Source organism: Podarcis cretensis (assembly GCF_951804945.1).
Source record: "Podarcis cretensis genome assembly, chromosome: 9".
Lineage (NCBI taxonomy): Eukaryota > Metazoa > Chordata > Lepidosauria > Squamata > Lacertidae > Podarcis > Podarcis cretensis.
Window position 1 is genome coordinate 44338092 of NC_137178.1, and position 15751 is coordinate 44353842.

The following is a 15751-nucleotide window of genomic DNA, read 5'->3' on the forward strand; positions in this document are numbered from 1 at the left end:
GGACCAGGATTTCTGTTCTCATCCTAAAGCAAAGTTCTTTACCAGAGGTACTATTTCTGGGTTAGTGGAGTCTGTAACCTGAAGCGTATGTAACCTGAAGCCCGAGCTACCACTGACTTGAAATGGTTATACAGCAGCAACTACTGCGTGACAGCAGTAACTGCTGCAAAAATGCTTGAACTCATTAGTGCTGGCATGGAGGAATGTGCAGTAAAACACACTGCTGGAAAATGCAGTAGGACAACCATTTTTCTTTAATGAAATGGACATTTGAAGGAAAGTGAGGCCTACATGTTCTTATGACTTTCAGAGCCAGCGATGCCTTCCTCACTAATATGAATGGAAGAAGCAGACTATTTGAACAAACAACTGTCCTCACACTTTAAAAAAAAATGTTGTAAGTGTGTGCTGGGCATTGAGAAAGCATAAGCGTGCATGTATAAAACCTTGCAAAACTTTGCTTTGATTACTTACTACAAAGCATAAAATTCAAAGTGAGCTACTGTGAAGAAATTACGAATAAACAAAAAAAATGCCCCTCTAAACCATGAGCTCCCCTAAGCAGTTTCCTCAAAACCTAATTACTAGTTTTGCTTTTTAAAATGGGACTTGTACGTGTGTTGTTAACACAGGCTTGTTTGTAAAAAGAAAGAAAAATAATAACCAAAACCATTAAGGAAAATAACATTAGATTATATATCCATAGATGAAATAGATGGAACTGTATGTCACAAATCCTAGATAGATAGATAGATAGATAGATAGAGACCTCCTGTGATATCTGTAATGTTACATTTAATGCTGGTTCTTTAATATAAAAATTGATCATACAAATCTGTGTTTTCCTTCCACCATCATGAAAACTTCTGCTTTAAAACTTCATCATACAATAAAGAAGATGGATGGAATCATTCGCCATCTGCTTAAACAAATACACTTAAAGATGCTTCCACAAGTGTGATTAAGTGACAGCAGATCTAGGAGCAAAGAGTACTCAGATTTCAAAATGATGATTGTACAGCTGTAGCCTGCATCATTAGGGAGCCATAAAATTTTATGTTCCATTTGGATAGCAAGGACCTTTGTTGCAGATTTGGTGGAATGGGCAAATCAAGAAATGATCCATTTAGCAGTTGTGAATTTAGAAAGGCCAATAAAATAAGATCCTGTACTATTGTCACCATTTACCACCACCTAAGTTGGTTTCATGATTTTTCACTAGTTTACTATTTCTTTTTTCCTACTGGAGCCATACTTTCTCAATGCATTATCTGTGCAAACCGCTGTGCACTGGTTTCAGCCAATCCTGAACTGAATCAGGCTAATTCAGGCTGATCTGTCTAGAGTGTGTCAAGGCAGCTACAAATCACTACAGAGTGGGCTGGGTCAGCGCAAATAAATATGTAGCAATTAGTGCTGATCTGTCGCTCAGAACAGTTTCTCGGGAATCCAGACAGACTGCCTCCAAACTGTTGCAATTATTAATTTCACCACCACATAAAGAGAATGTCAAGATGGGGAGGAGGGGAGATGCTTATTGAGAGCTGCAGGTCTAGGATCTCACCCCACACAGCTTGACCTCCCACAGTGCTTATGGTGGGGGGATTGGAGATGCATCAATACAGAACTCTTATAAGTTCTTTGTCTTAGAAACAGTCTGGTGGAGTTTGGTGACATTTGTGTAGCCTGTTTTGTTTCCTTCACAGTACAGTGGTACCTCTAGTTAGGAACTTAATTCGTTAACCTGAAACTGTTCTTAACTAGCGGTATGCTTTCACTAATGAGGCCTCTTACTGTCGATGCGCCGCTGGCACACAATTTCTGTTCTCATCCTGGGGCAAAGTTCTCAACTCAAGGTAACTCTTCCAGGTTAGCAGAGTTTGTAACCTGAAGAGTTTGTAACCTGAGGCATTTCTAACTCGAGGTACCAGTGTATATATACACCTGTTTAAATGATTTCCATAATTTCCCAATCAATCTCAGTCCCATCTTAACGCTCCCTGTCCTATTTTGTCTCTAGGTTTCAAGTTAGGTTTGTTTAGCTGTGTTCTGATTTCTGTGTCTGTCTTCATCAGTACTTTGCCATGTGTGTTCACACATAAGTATTGTGAATACATTCTACACAGTGGGCAATCAGCACCCATACAGTGTAATATCATATACATCAGGGTTTTTTTAAAAGTATTTTTGAAGGGGGGGGAGAACATTAAGGTAGTTAGCACACACACACTCCTAAAGCTACCTGTCTGCAAACTGGCAGGTTTAATCCCCTCTTTGAGCACTACCATGTCATTAAATTTCATGCTCCTGTGTGTGAATACCAAAATGTTATGGCCATTTGAATTTTAAAACATGTTAAGGTAGCTAAAACCAAGAATATTATCTCCATTTTGGTTTTCCAGTTTGAGCCAATGGGATTTCCAAAGATTTCTTTTTCCGGGGCTATAAAATACAAGCAATCAGGGAGAGCCTGGGCTGGATTAGGACTGGATTGGTCTAGACCAAACAGTGGGTCTGTACACAGCCCTATAAAAACAAAACAATAAAATTCATAATACAAAATGCATTAAAACTATAAAAAGAGAGAGCTACAAAAAATTTACAAAGCCATGTGTGGTGGTGTCAGTGGCAATATAGGCACACCAGTCTTAGTGAAATAAACATGGTTTTGCTATCTGTCAGAAGATCTTTAAGGAAAGAACCAAGCAGTTCTGCAACTTTGGTATCACATTTGAAATGTCATCTGCCTCCACCTAACAGTCCTCTTAAAGCAGCGAAGTACAGAGCACGCTGGAGGTGGTGAATGTAGTATGTTGATAGTTTCATGCGGGAGAAAGCTGTGCTTGAAGTAATCTGGCTACAAGACGTTTAGGGCTTTATAGGTAATAAGCAGGACTTCATATCTGGTGCAGAACTGAATCAGCCACCAGGATAGATTTTTAAAAATTAACAAATTAAAGTAATATACTCTGAAGAATGCTGCCCTGGTCGCACATTTTCATCAAGGGCAGTTTCTTGACACATTTCAAAGGCATACAGAGTGCATACAATTTTGTGCAGTTAGGGGGACCCACCAGTCTGTGGTTTGAATATGGTCCCCAGCTGGATTTGATCTGGCTCTCTGCCCCACTCCTGCATTCATTAGCTCTTCAATGGAAGTAGCTTAGAGGGGGAAAGGCTTTGGTGTTTTGCAACATATGCAAATGTAATTCCTTCCTCAGCAGGAAGATCAAAGCAGAGGGGACAATATTTACAGCCAGTCAGTTGGGTGGCTCTGCCAGTAATTAGCTATGGTTTGTCTCCCAATCCCAATGAGCAGCAGCCACCATTGCCTGTCATTTATTCACATATCTAGAGTTCACTGACCTGTTTTGTTTTCTGTGCATCAGACAAATTGCTACCGAATACTGTAAGTTTCTTACTAAGGCTTTTATACCATAATCCATACAACTAAGGAAGCCAGTGTTCTGCCAGCTTAATGGGTATAACTATGTTTTGATTGCATAATCTCTAATAGGTATACGGTAATTTAGGTTCACATCAGCAACAGGTGAGCACAGTGACGGCGGGGGGGGGGGGGAGCTTTGGAACCTATTAAATGTATAGGAATATGAGCAATCTGTGATCCATTATTCGTTTTGCTTCCCCCACTCCCTACCTATTAAACATTTTCAACAACATTCACATTCAACAACAAAAGCAGACACACCATAAGCTCTTAACAGATCGGAAACAAGTATCCTGCTGTTTTAGGCTGACATCAGCAGATTTTCATACAAAAATGTTTGTGTGTTTTCACCCTCTAGACAATCAAAATCCTGGTCTCTAAATATTTCTACCACCTGCTCCAGCTTCCAGAGAAACAAAGTTTTTTTTTTTTTTACATTTTCATATATATATATTTTAAAAAGCAAATATACTGTTTGAAACTTAATTGCTAGGACGTTAATAAAGATGAATACAAAAAAAAAAAAATCCAAACCCAAACTATAGTGAATAAAGGTTTCACAAGGTGCTGTCTGAATCACTTTTATTTCCTGGGGCACCCTTTTTTAATCTAGTTATAGTGCAATATTTTTTCTTTCATTTGTTTCTCTTATGTGCTTTCAACAGCTTCAAATTAAATCAATGTTATCATTATAGAAGAACAGAAAGCCTGTGGATCTAATTAGTTCTCCTTATTGGCCCAATTTGTTATCAATTTCATTAAATACAGACTTCAAGAGAAAAGGCTGGGACACATTTGCAAAGAACATTATCTTGAGAAATGTTTTCCTAGCTTTCAACAACAGCTGAACTTGAAATGAAGATTAATAAAAGAGAAATGTGACTGATTTGCAGTCAGATGGCATTTCCTTCTTATTCGTCATATAACACAAAGGGCCATAAATCCAAAAAAAGTTAACATTCTTGCCCTTTATGAACCTAGCATTCAAATGCCAGTTAAATCTTGAGTTATTTAAGCCAGTTTTGTCCTGTTACCTTCAATGGAATTAAATAATAGGAGTGTTGCTGAGTCTTTAAATATTCAGTGAGCAATAGATTTGAAAGCATATAAAGAATTCATAAAGAACCATGGAGGTTCACTGCACTATGCCACAATGTTCAAGCAATTCAGATGCTTCTCTTAGAACCCTAAAAGTACACTTCAACTTGCAGAAAGTCTTCAATGTGACAACAGTCATTCACAGAAGCATGCATCATGCTGCATGATGCTGTGAAACAAGAAGCAGCAAAACCCCACGTTACTCATGTGATGCTTCCAGGATTCATTTAGTGTTACAGATGTGCAGAAAAATGAAAAATACTTCAAATTCTCATACAACAGCCATGAGCTTTCATTTGATTTTATCTGTTAGATTTGTAACTTGGTGAGTAAATTGTGCCTTATTATGAGGTCAGTTTGTGCATCCCTATGCAATGATATTGAAAGATAAGGTGTGATTTACTTTTCGTATCTTTTATTATTATATAGTTTACAACTGGGTCCTGCCACAATAGGTTATATTGTAAAAAACATTTGTCTGTTCATATTTCAAGACAGCCTAAAACAGGTTCCTTGTGATGTTATTCAGGCCTCTCGTGGTGGGGGGTTGGGTTGAGTTTGAGGAACAGAAAATACATAAGGGACACCTTTCCCCTATCCCTCACAAGGCTTGTTATGGTGACTGCTGATAATGTTTTCTTGAGAAGTACAAACAAAGATTGTTTAAATTAATGCATTTGGCCAACATTTGTCCACTGGAGCCCAAACAGAATTTGTCTCTACAAAGAAATGCATGTCCACTTTTTTTCTATCCCTATTCAGCAGTTCAGCTACCAACCACTGAGAAGCAAAGTATGCATTTGTGTTATAATAATAATAATAATAATAATAATAATAATAATAATAAAAAATCCATTGCAATGATCAAAACGCTAAAGGCATATAGAGTAGTCATGTCTATTCAACCTTCAGTAAGGATCATGCTGTCTTTTATCCAGATACAAGGCATAATAAAGAGAGCTTCTATTAAAAATGAAGCAAGAACAATGGGCACACCAGACTTCAAAGCAAGTAGAAGATTAATGTGTGATTAGCAAAGGGAATTGGAAATGATTAAGGAGTAACTGATAAACTGTGTACTGTAGTTGACATATATGTGGATCACAAGAAAATATTTAAAGATAAAGTATCACAGCTCAGCATCACAGTACATCTGCTTTGCATGCAAAATGTCCCAGATTCAATCCATGGCATTCTCATGTAGGGCTTGGAATGTCCCCTGTCTGAAAACTGGCCAGTCAGATAATACCAATCTAGTTAGAAAAATGATCTGATTCACTATAAGGCGGCACCCTATGTTACCTTCCTACAGACATCTCTTCACCATCTGCATTGTATTTCCTTGCATTGAAATGAATGGGGTGAAATAACATAATGACAATGTAATCAATTATGTAACTTATGTAAGTAATATAATTTTGCCATGATGGATAGTGAGATGAATAGTGTAGATTTAAGCAGAAGACCAACTACAGTGGAACTTGAGCATTGCTGGGTGCGACAAATACAAGGTGGAGAGAAAATGATTTTTTCTTACATCCCTGTTTGGCAGGAACCCAAAGAAGCCAACCTAAATTATATTGGGTGTCTGTGAAGTTATTACAGTACCAACAAGCAATCACTAAAACTGCCCTGCCTGCCCCTGCATACCCCTTTACCCCCAAATCAGAGCGTTTGTAAACGGTGTGAAGGTGGATTTCACACACCACTCTGTTTTGTTTCCCCGAATTTTTTCCCCGAATTTTAAGGCTTACTTTCTGGAATGCTGCTTCAGAACTTATTTTCAAATAAAGATAATAATAATCCCCTCTGCTATCTGAGACCGCTTTCAGTGTGTGAAGGGAAAGACAAAACTCCCACAACTATCTGTTTTATTCTATGCACAACCTGACTTTGCTCCTAAGATACTATTTTGTGGTAGAGTTCATATCTTAAGTTTGAAGCACAATAATTATCTGCTTTCAGATTTCCCAGTAATCATCACATCTGCTTGGTCACTTGAGTACCAGCTTTCAGCTTGGGGTCTTTAGTTTATCAATTCCAATACCCTTGTTGAGTGAGATAAAAGGATCTTTATTTATGAGGAATGGGGTATGTGGAATAAGCTTATGCTTCCTAATATTTTGATCTAGAGATTTCCAACCCATTTTGTTATAACGTAAGAATTTTGACTGAGTTATGAGTCCCATTCTCCATCGCTCCATGTTGCACTGACAACACCTTGCATGTTGCAATGTCCTCTACTTGGGAACTTGCTTGACATTTAGAAACCAAATTCACAGGACCCCTTCTGTACATATTAGGAAGGCCCTATTTCATAAATTGAAGGAGCATAGATACAGCAGAACTGCCTAAATTAAATTAAATTAAATTAATTGAAGTGAAGTGTGGGAGGTAATTTTTCAAAATCTTCCTTCCTCTGGAATCTCTGGAGATTGCTCCAGAAAGTTGCCAATGTTCTGGAGCAGATTTGAGGTTTAAAGTGGAGCAGGTAGCCAAGATCCAAGAGTGCCCCAACATATGAGTAGAAATCCACTCATGGAACTCTAAGATTTTATATTTAAATTAATTGCCAGTCACAGACTAAATTTATTTTGGTCCCTTCAAAATACTGACACATTAAAGGTCAAGGTACAACATTATCCTTTCTTAGCTACAGAAGTATCATCATTTAGCAAAGAGTAACATCTTTTAACACAGAACTACACTGAGCAATTTTGCTATTTATTATTGTACAAATATTTCTTACCAGCCACTGTTCAGATTACTTTCAGAAATATTCATATTTTTTGTATGGATGTTGTTCCTTTCCCATTCATTATATTTGAGGCAATCTGACCTTGTGTGATCTCTTTTGTAGCTTCATATATTGTCTGCATACTAATCTATAATTTACAGTCTCCAAAGCAACTACTTGTGTGCATCTTTTCTGTCGTGTAAGAGAGATAAGATGCCCTGTCAAAGACTCAACAGCTTAAAGCAAATAAAGAAAGAAAGAAATACACCCCCTACTTCCTGCTTTCCGATATTTTAAACTATATGTCTACTATGAGAGTAACATGAAAAGGAGATTCCCTTATTTCCAAACCATTTTAAAACATCATCTGAAGCATGTGAGCATAAATCAGGCACAATGTGTACATATAACTATAATTACATATCACTAGAATTATGTCACCAAAGTCCCTATAGTTAAGAAACTGACGTCAGGTGCATTTTACAAAATAGTAAGACTGCACATATTCACATTTAGGCTATGTTACTCTTGCTTTACCATGCAACATCATTATGCAGAATTCCTTTGAAGGCAACTATTAATATACATATTTGCCACCCTATAAGTGTCACCATCTGTCCTGCTTCCTGCCTACTGTCCTGGCACCTGCTACTTTGTACAGCTGGCTGCCACCACTCTCCCTGACACCTGCCAACCCTGAAGATTCCCACTGCCATGCCTACTCAGTCATCCTCTTCAAATCATTACAAAATCTTCAAGGCAATGAAATGAGGCATGAAAATACTTTCACTGCATTGAAAGTTCTCATTTGCCATGTGTGACAGGATATAACCAAAGAAAACAAGAGGAAGTGATGTCCTTTTGTTTTGTTTCTTGGGTTTGTTCTAGTTACAGTGACTTGAGAATAATGTTGCAATTCAGTTGTTAGATAACCTGATAACCTTATATTTGGGAGTCAGGATACATAACAGTCAACGTTTCCCTTTTTTAAAGGAAAATTCCCTTATTCCGAATAGGATTCCTCGCAAGAAAAGGGAAAAGTTGACAACTATGAGTATATATATTCCTACCATTTTTCTCACAGGAGTCCAGAGCAGCATACACATAATTTTTAAAATCATTGAATTAAAACCAATGCCAAGCTACATACCTGATGGGGAATGCAACCCCATCTAGAAGAGGTAACATGCCTAATTCCGGGACTCAAGAGCCACATATCCACAGTAACTCCACCGTCTTATCAGGATTCAGCTAGCTGGACTCTAGCCAGCCAGTCTCTGCCTTCAGACACCAGTCTAGCTCATGAACAGCTTCTCCTGATTCAGAAGGAATTGCGAGATACAACTGCATATCATCAACATACTGAAAACGCCTCTGTCCAAATACTCTGTCCCAATGATAGCAGCATAACCACTACAGCTTGGTACCTTCCAGTATCAATCCAGCAAGCAGCAAGATAACATGATTAATGGTATCAAAGACTGGCAAGTGGTCAAGAAGAGTCAACATGGTAGCTCTCCCCATAAAGGTCAACAATCAGGGCAACCCAGGCTGCTTTGGTGCCAGAACCAGGCCTGAAGCTAGACTGAGATGGGACCACTGGTCCAGTTAGCTAGGGATGATGGAAGTTGTAGTCCAAAACAGCTGGAGACCAAGGTTTGGGATAACCTAGTCCAGATAATCCATTATATTCATACATATATTCAGTCAGTCAGTTCCCACTCTCTCTAGGTGCTTCCAGATAGGGGGCTTAATTTGCAACAGAGTCACTGAGTTCTTGCCAACAAGATTTTGTCGTTATACTTACTGGATTTCCCCAGGAAAGGGTAAACCTGGATTAAATGGAGGGAAATATTGGGGGAGGGAATAGGGGCTGGCAGTTTGATGCCAACAATGGCATGTAGATTCTGCACAAAACTGCACAACTTGTGTGTGTAAGGAAACACCTTTGATCGTGTTGCCCAAGGAAAGGATATTTATGACTGGACAGTAGTTATCGAACAGCTCAGGGTCCTGGGAGGGGCTTTTAAAAGAATGGGCATGCTTCCTTCATGGTGGCAGACACCCCTCCCACACTATTTGAGTTGGACTTGGTCTCTGTGAACTTCTGTTTCTGTTCTCACTTACTCTTCTCTGCAGGGAAGAAGCATAACATACATATATAAGCCTATTTATTAGAAAATCTTTATCACATTGTCTGCATCATCTAGGGGAACAGAGGATATGAAATCTTTTTTATAATTTGTGTTTCCAACGCTACTTTAGAGGGGCAGGCCCTAGGCAGATGGCAAAAGCAAACAAAAAAAGTGTGTACAATTTCCACAATAAGGACATGAATCAGCAGGGCTACAGACTGTGCAATTCACACACCTTGAGTGACAACATGAAGTCTCTTTAATTGCCAGCCATGAATTTCCTCCTAGTTACCGCACAATGTGTTTGGAGTGCAATGCCTGATGACATCACTGCCCACTTTCACAGTTTATTGTTACACAGAAAAGAAGTTCAGTTCCCAAGATAAAGGGAACTGAGCTTCTGAATGCAGAAGCTAGCCATCCGTTCATGCTGACAGGACATACAGTTAAGGACACTGTCAGAATCAGAGTGGAACATTTTCTAAATCATTTGCAATCGCCACCCACAGCGGGTTGTTAATGGCACGTTGGCACCAATCAACAGCATGTTGTTTATTACTGTCATCAAACACTTCTCTGTTCTCTCACTTGACCAGCCTGCAACAGTGCTGGGCAGAAGGAGATGGCTGAAAACCAGCTGAGGTAATGGCCAAGGTGGCTTCTGAACACACTCAAAGATCTGTCGTTCCGGTTAACTCAAAAAATGCAGAAGCTTTGTGATTCATCTGTCTAGACATCCCTACACACTACCAGCATGGTGTAGTGGTTAAAGTGCTGGACTAGGACTTGGGAGACTAGGGTTCAAATCCCCATTCAGCCAGGAACACCACTGAGTGACATTGAGCTAGTCACTATCTACCTGCCACCACTATTGTGGTGGTCAATGAAAATCCTAGCAATGAGAAGCATTTGCAAAAGTACCAAAACAGTGTCCCTGGAACTTACTATATAACACATTCTGTTCTCTAAGTTTCCTTGAGAATGAGGACACCACGAATACCTGTCTCTGCTCTTCAGTTACTGAATGTTACTTCCTCCCCTGAAATTTGTTCAGACCCATCATCTGATGACAGCATTACAAAATATTGAGAGTAAATAAATGATTACAGAACAAAAAACACAGAGAGAGATTTACCAGTGTACCTGCAGTATGGAATGAAGGGAGAGAGCACTAAACAGGTTAAAACGCTTCGTCTCTCTTAGCTGAGATATGAAAACTGTGGTTTTATGTATTTTGTGTAGTTTACTTTTTTGTTTCCAGGAACACGCTTCAGCTTTCCACCATGAAATGAAACAGGACAACATATTGAAATGAACACATATGGTTGGCAGCATCTAACAAACTCATCACTAGATTAGCTCATGGTTCATGTCCTCCCACTGATCTACAAGCCAGCAAATAGTATAAGAAAATATGTTGTACAACAGCAAAGAACAATCAAGAAGACCTAGCTGGTTTAGAATCTCCCTTATCTTGATAGATGTGGTCTGTGACTGAGTTCCTCATTGAGCTGAGTGCACAGGAAGAAATCAGGTCAGACACCAGGGAAAGACCAGGAGGCAATTTATCCTTTTCCCCTGCCTCAGACACACAATTTGTGTGCTTTTACAAGTGAGGGGAAGAGTCACTTCCTTTATTTTTGGAGGGGGGTAGGGTAGAAGAAAGAAAGTAACAAAATAATGAGTGGAAGCAAGTTTCCAAATTAAATTCCCTATGGCCATATCTGTGCATACTTTATCAACATACAGGAACAGATGCCGGACACATTTGTGCTCCTCTTTTATGTACGTTGTTAAGCCTGACTGGTGGCCTGCCATAGGGCCAATGCAAAAGCGCTTTTCTGACAGGCAGAAAGTGTTGGCTAAAGTTCTCTGTAACAGTTAAAACTGGAAATATGACAATCTCTGAAAAGTAGTACTTACATAGCTTTAGAAGGCGTAGTATAACTCCAGATAAACCATTTATTTTCTGCTTAAATTCTAAATTAGACCACAGCACCACCCGCTTCCCTTTTAAATTCTAGTATACAGTGGTTTCAAATACAGTATCCCAAGATATCTGTGCAACAGAATTTCCCTTCACTGTCTCTTCTCCCAGCACACCCCTGAACCCTGCCCAAATCTGCTCCAGAGGATTAGGAGAACCCCCAAAAGAGACTAACAGGGTGCAGGGTTTAAAGAAAGGGAGGGAAAGTTTCACTGCCAAGCCATAACTCTTCACAGTAATGGAATTTTTCTGTTGGATATTGCCCATAATATTTAAATTATGAGTATTTTTACAGTTGTATATTATAATCCAACCATAATAATGCTGCAAAATGTCATGATCCAAATCAGATTCTGTTCAAGCTCTATGAAAAAAATACATTTTGATAGGCATAATTAACATTCTTATTATTATGAACTACTATAGCGGATAGCTAACCTGCCATTTCTGAGATTCTAATTGATGTGTACAGACAAATTGAGTAAATATCACTAAAGAACAAACCATGAGGTTCCTTTTGCTTAGGGTGCCACTACTTTGTGGGAGGGATTCAAATGCAAACTGGAAATTTAGGTTTCCACAATTAAAAGTGAAGTAGAACATGCTGTTGTCCTGGCACAACAAATCCACTTTATTAAAAAAAACTTTTTTGCAGTTAGGACAGTGATGGGGAAATGCATAGAAAAGGATGGGATAAATGAATGATTAACCAGAATATATACATAAACACCCTGCAAGGAAATCAGGATGAATGTTCATTGCTGTATAACCATCCTGCAAGCAAAGCAGAACAAATGTTCAGTAAAGATCAGACATGCTCTAACCTCCATGTAAGCTTTTTTGAATGAAATAAGGAAGAAAACACAATAAAGAGGTCATCTTGAGGAGCCATTAGCCGTCTTACTGTCAAATGTCAAAACATCCTGTTGTATTTTTAAAGGAGAGTATAAGGAGAGGTGGGACGTGGGTGGCGCTGTGGTCTAAAAACCACTGAGCCTAGGGCTTGCCAATTGGAAGTTCAGCAGTTTGAATCCCCATGACGGGGTGAGCTCCCGTTGCTCGGTCTCAGCTCCTGCCAACCTAGCAGTTAGAAAGCACATCAAAGTGCAAGTAGATAAATGGGTTTCGCTCCGGCGGGAAGGTAAATGGTGTTTCTGTGTGCTGCTCTAGTTTCGCCAGAAGCGGCTTAGTCATGCTGGCCACATGACCTGGAAAAACTGTCTGTGGACAAACATCGGCTCCCTCGGCCAGTAAAGCGAGATGAGCGCCACAACCCCAGAGTCGTTCGCAACTGGACTTAACTGTCAGAGGTCCTTTACCTTTACCTTTTTATAAGGAGAGGTAGACATCAAGCATGCAAAATTTCATCAGTATAATTAATTTCCCAATAACAGTGTCCATTAGTGGCCAGGGCAAACTACTGGTTCACTAGTAAATTTGCATGCATGAGGAACTTCCACAGGTAGCTTGATGGGAGGGTGAGCAAGCACACTCTGTAGAGGATAAATGGTTCTTATCCAGGACGGTTAAATGCTTCCTCCAATATCAGAAGATAAACAAGGAACAAGATGCTGTACAAGACAGAGCTTTAGCCTGAGACAGCAGAACTCAACTTAAATTCTGACAGCAGGCACTCTGGTCTGTGAATCTCAGCTATTTGCAGCAAAGGAGTTAAATGAAAAAGTTACATCGAGCAGAATGTAAATGCACATTAACAACATGTACAAGTGTTCCTGAGTTTAATTGTTCTGGTTGTCACATATGAGACCATCCTTCAATATAATGCAGAACCGCTAGTCTAATTTCAGCTCCCACACCTTTCACCCTTCCAGTAATTATGCATTCTTCCTAAAATGCCATCCCATCAGCATCTACTTCACTTCCTTTGTTGCATGACCTCCACAAGTCGAGTCAGTCAACTGTTATGCTAAACTTTTAAACTGAAATTACTATAGGCTTCCCCAAATGCAAAAGTTATTAGCAGGGCAGCAATTATGGAATAGAGAAAATGCAGTGCAATGGTCACTGCATTTCTATTACACTGCAGAGATGAGCCAACAAAACAAAACAAAATTGCCTCATTTGTATTGCATTCATATTGAAAACGTAGGCTGGATTTTATTCCAATGCAAGCAGACTCTTATAAAACATCTTGTAGACCTCAAATTTAAAAGGCTCCATTATGTACTAACAGAACTGAAATTGTATCCATAACTTTAACTTCCTCCTTGGCATTAGGCTTGCCAGAATAAACTGAATATAAAAGCTCTGCCTCATGTTCTGTATGAAATGCTCCTGTATGTGTCTTTTCTGCATGGGAAAAAAGGGGTATTGCCACCTCTAACAGTTATTGTTAGATTAATCATTTCTTTGTGCTCACAGTGGGGGAACTTAAAGATCACTTAAAAATACCAGCTTATGTCTCTCACCCCTATGGATATGCACTGAAATGTACATGGGCTTAAAATGCAATCGAAGTTCAGGATCATGTCTATAATTAAGCTCCATTGTCTACAGAGCACACATCTCTTAACAGAGCAGTTGCAATGGATACAGAACTTCCAGAACCAAGTTAGGGGGAAATCAACTAAGCAGAAAGGCACAAATCAATGGTCAAGACATAAGCAAAACCTAACCGGTAACTCCATATGCATTTGATCAATGTCAGATGAATTTATTATAATTCTTGAAGGCATTTTAATGAGCAACATTGTATTCATGGTGAAGAGGGGTTAGTTGTTTGAGTTAAAGACACACATCTTTTTTAAAAATATGGCTCCTCAGTTGGAAAGAACTTAAGTTCTGCATCACATACATGCTTGGATTTCATGGGTACTTCTCAAACCAGTATCAGAGAATAGCAACCCTCTTGTAAAAATCTGCACATAAATTAGGCCTCAGTAATGGACCTGACTGAGAAGTTCAATTACTGTAAAATTGTCATGGGCTCTCATTTTCTGAATTTTCAGCACCCATTAGTTTTGTATTGTATTGCCCTGTGACTTCAAAAGCCCCCAAGACTTCTCACAATCACATGAAACAAAATTTTTAAAAATTATCAAAATAAACATTAATATTTGTCCCGACAGATAAAAAGAGTGAAAAGCAGAATCAAAACAGCAATGACAAACAAGATAGAAGCCAGGATCTTAAAATAATAAAAAGCTTTAGACAACAAGGCAAGATAGAATGGTAGCTCAAAGATTAGGCTTCTAGCAGTAAGCTATACACATGCAGCCTCTGCAGTGGTTACATATTTCTCCATTAAACTCTGGAACTGCATTACTTTATCACAGTTTTATTCACCTCTTCAAACCAAGGTCATAGGAATCTTGGTTACAACGGTGTCAAAAGCCACGCTTGATCTATATTCCAAGGCTTCTCAGAAAAGACACAGAGAAAACTGGGCGTAGCTGAGACACATATCTAGGGGAAGAGAGTTTTGTCAGATTAAGTTTTCCTACCATTTCTTCACAATACACCATGCAGAATTTTATCAGCGCTCCAGCTGAATTTACTTCAAAATATGCAGCTGGCTAGAGTCTTCAAGGCATTGTCCAAACGCGCTTACCTTTGAAGAAGCAGTCTTCGTTGTGAACGATGGTAATCTTTTGCTTTTTCAGGCAGGCGGCTCGGTGTACTTCACAGTGGTTTTCATAGAATTCACCATCTGAACCACACACAGGCTTGAAGTGAGGCTTGCAGTGCTCCATGCAGACACACTCTGCTTGCCCTGTTCCTCTGTTAACAACACAGTGCCTACCCAAACCACAGTACTTGTTTTCACACGATCCAAGGTGAGCATCATGATTCACGTATCCTGAAGAGAAAAATAAGAAAATGGCATCAGATTGCATGTCATCATCACCTGAGGGTTACTGTCATACACAAAGTGGCTCACAAATAATAAAAACCAATGAAGAAACAAATTCTGGAAACTTGCATAGTCTACTCCATATCCATCTATTGCTACACAAGAATAAGGGGGCAGAAATAGAAAAGGGTGGTGTATACTGGGGTGGTCATCAACTAACCTTTACTCAGAGTAGACCCATTGAAATGAATATTAGTTACATCCATTAATTTCAATGTCTATCAGAGTAAAAGTTGGTTGAATGCCACCCCTGGAATTTGCAATAAATTGTTTTGGAAAGCAGATTTACTCAACGTGATAATTTCAGCAATTTTCCTGTCAATGGAAATTGCTTCTGGACAATTCAAGTACTCAGGAGTCTGGGGAAATTTTTTTTGGGTGGGTGAAGACTGAGGTATACGTCCTAAATGGAAGGGAGAAAAAGGATCCAGCCATAGTACATGAAAATCTGTTTTAAGATTCATTTAATGAC

General features: G+C 39.1%; 1 protein-coding gene across 4 annotated transcripts in view; it reads right to left on the reverse strand.

The window, feature by feature from the left end:
• The window catches only part of FSTL5 (follistatin like 5), a 324108-nt gene that overhangs the window by 184788 nt on the left and 123569 nt on the right, over nt 1-15751 (reverse strand). For all 4 annotated transcript variants that reach the window (XM_079991393.1, XM_079991391.1, XM_079991392.1 and 1 more), the window contains exon 4: nt 14977-15225. In XM_079991393.1, coding sequence (XP_079847519.1) covers nt 14977-15225 — 249 coding nt within the window. The remainder of the gene's footprint in view (nt 1-14976; nt 15226-15751) is intronic.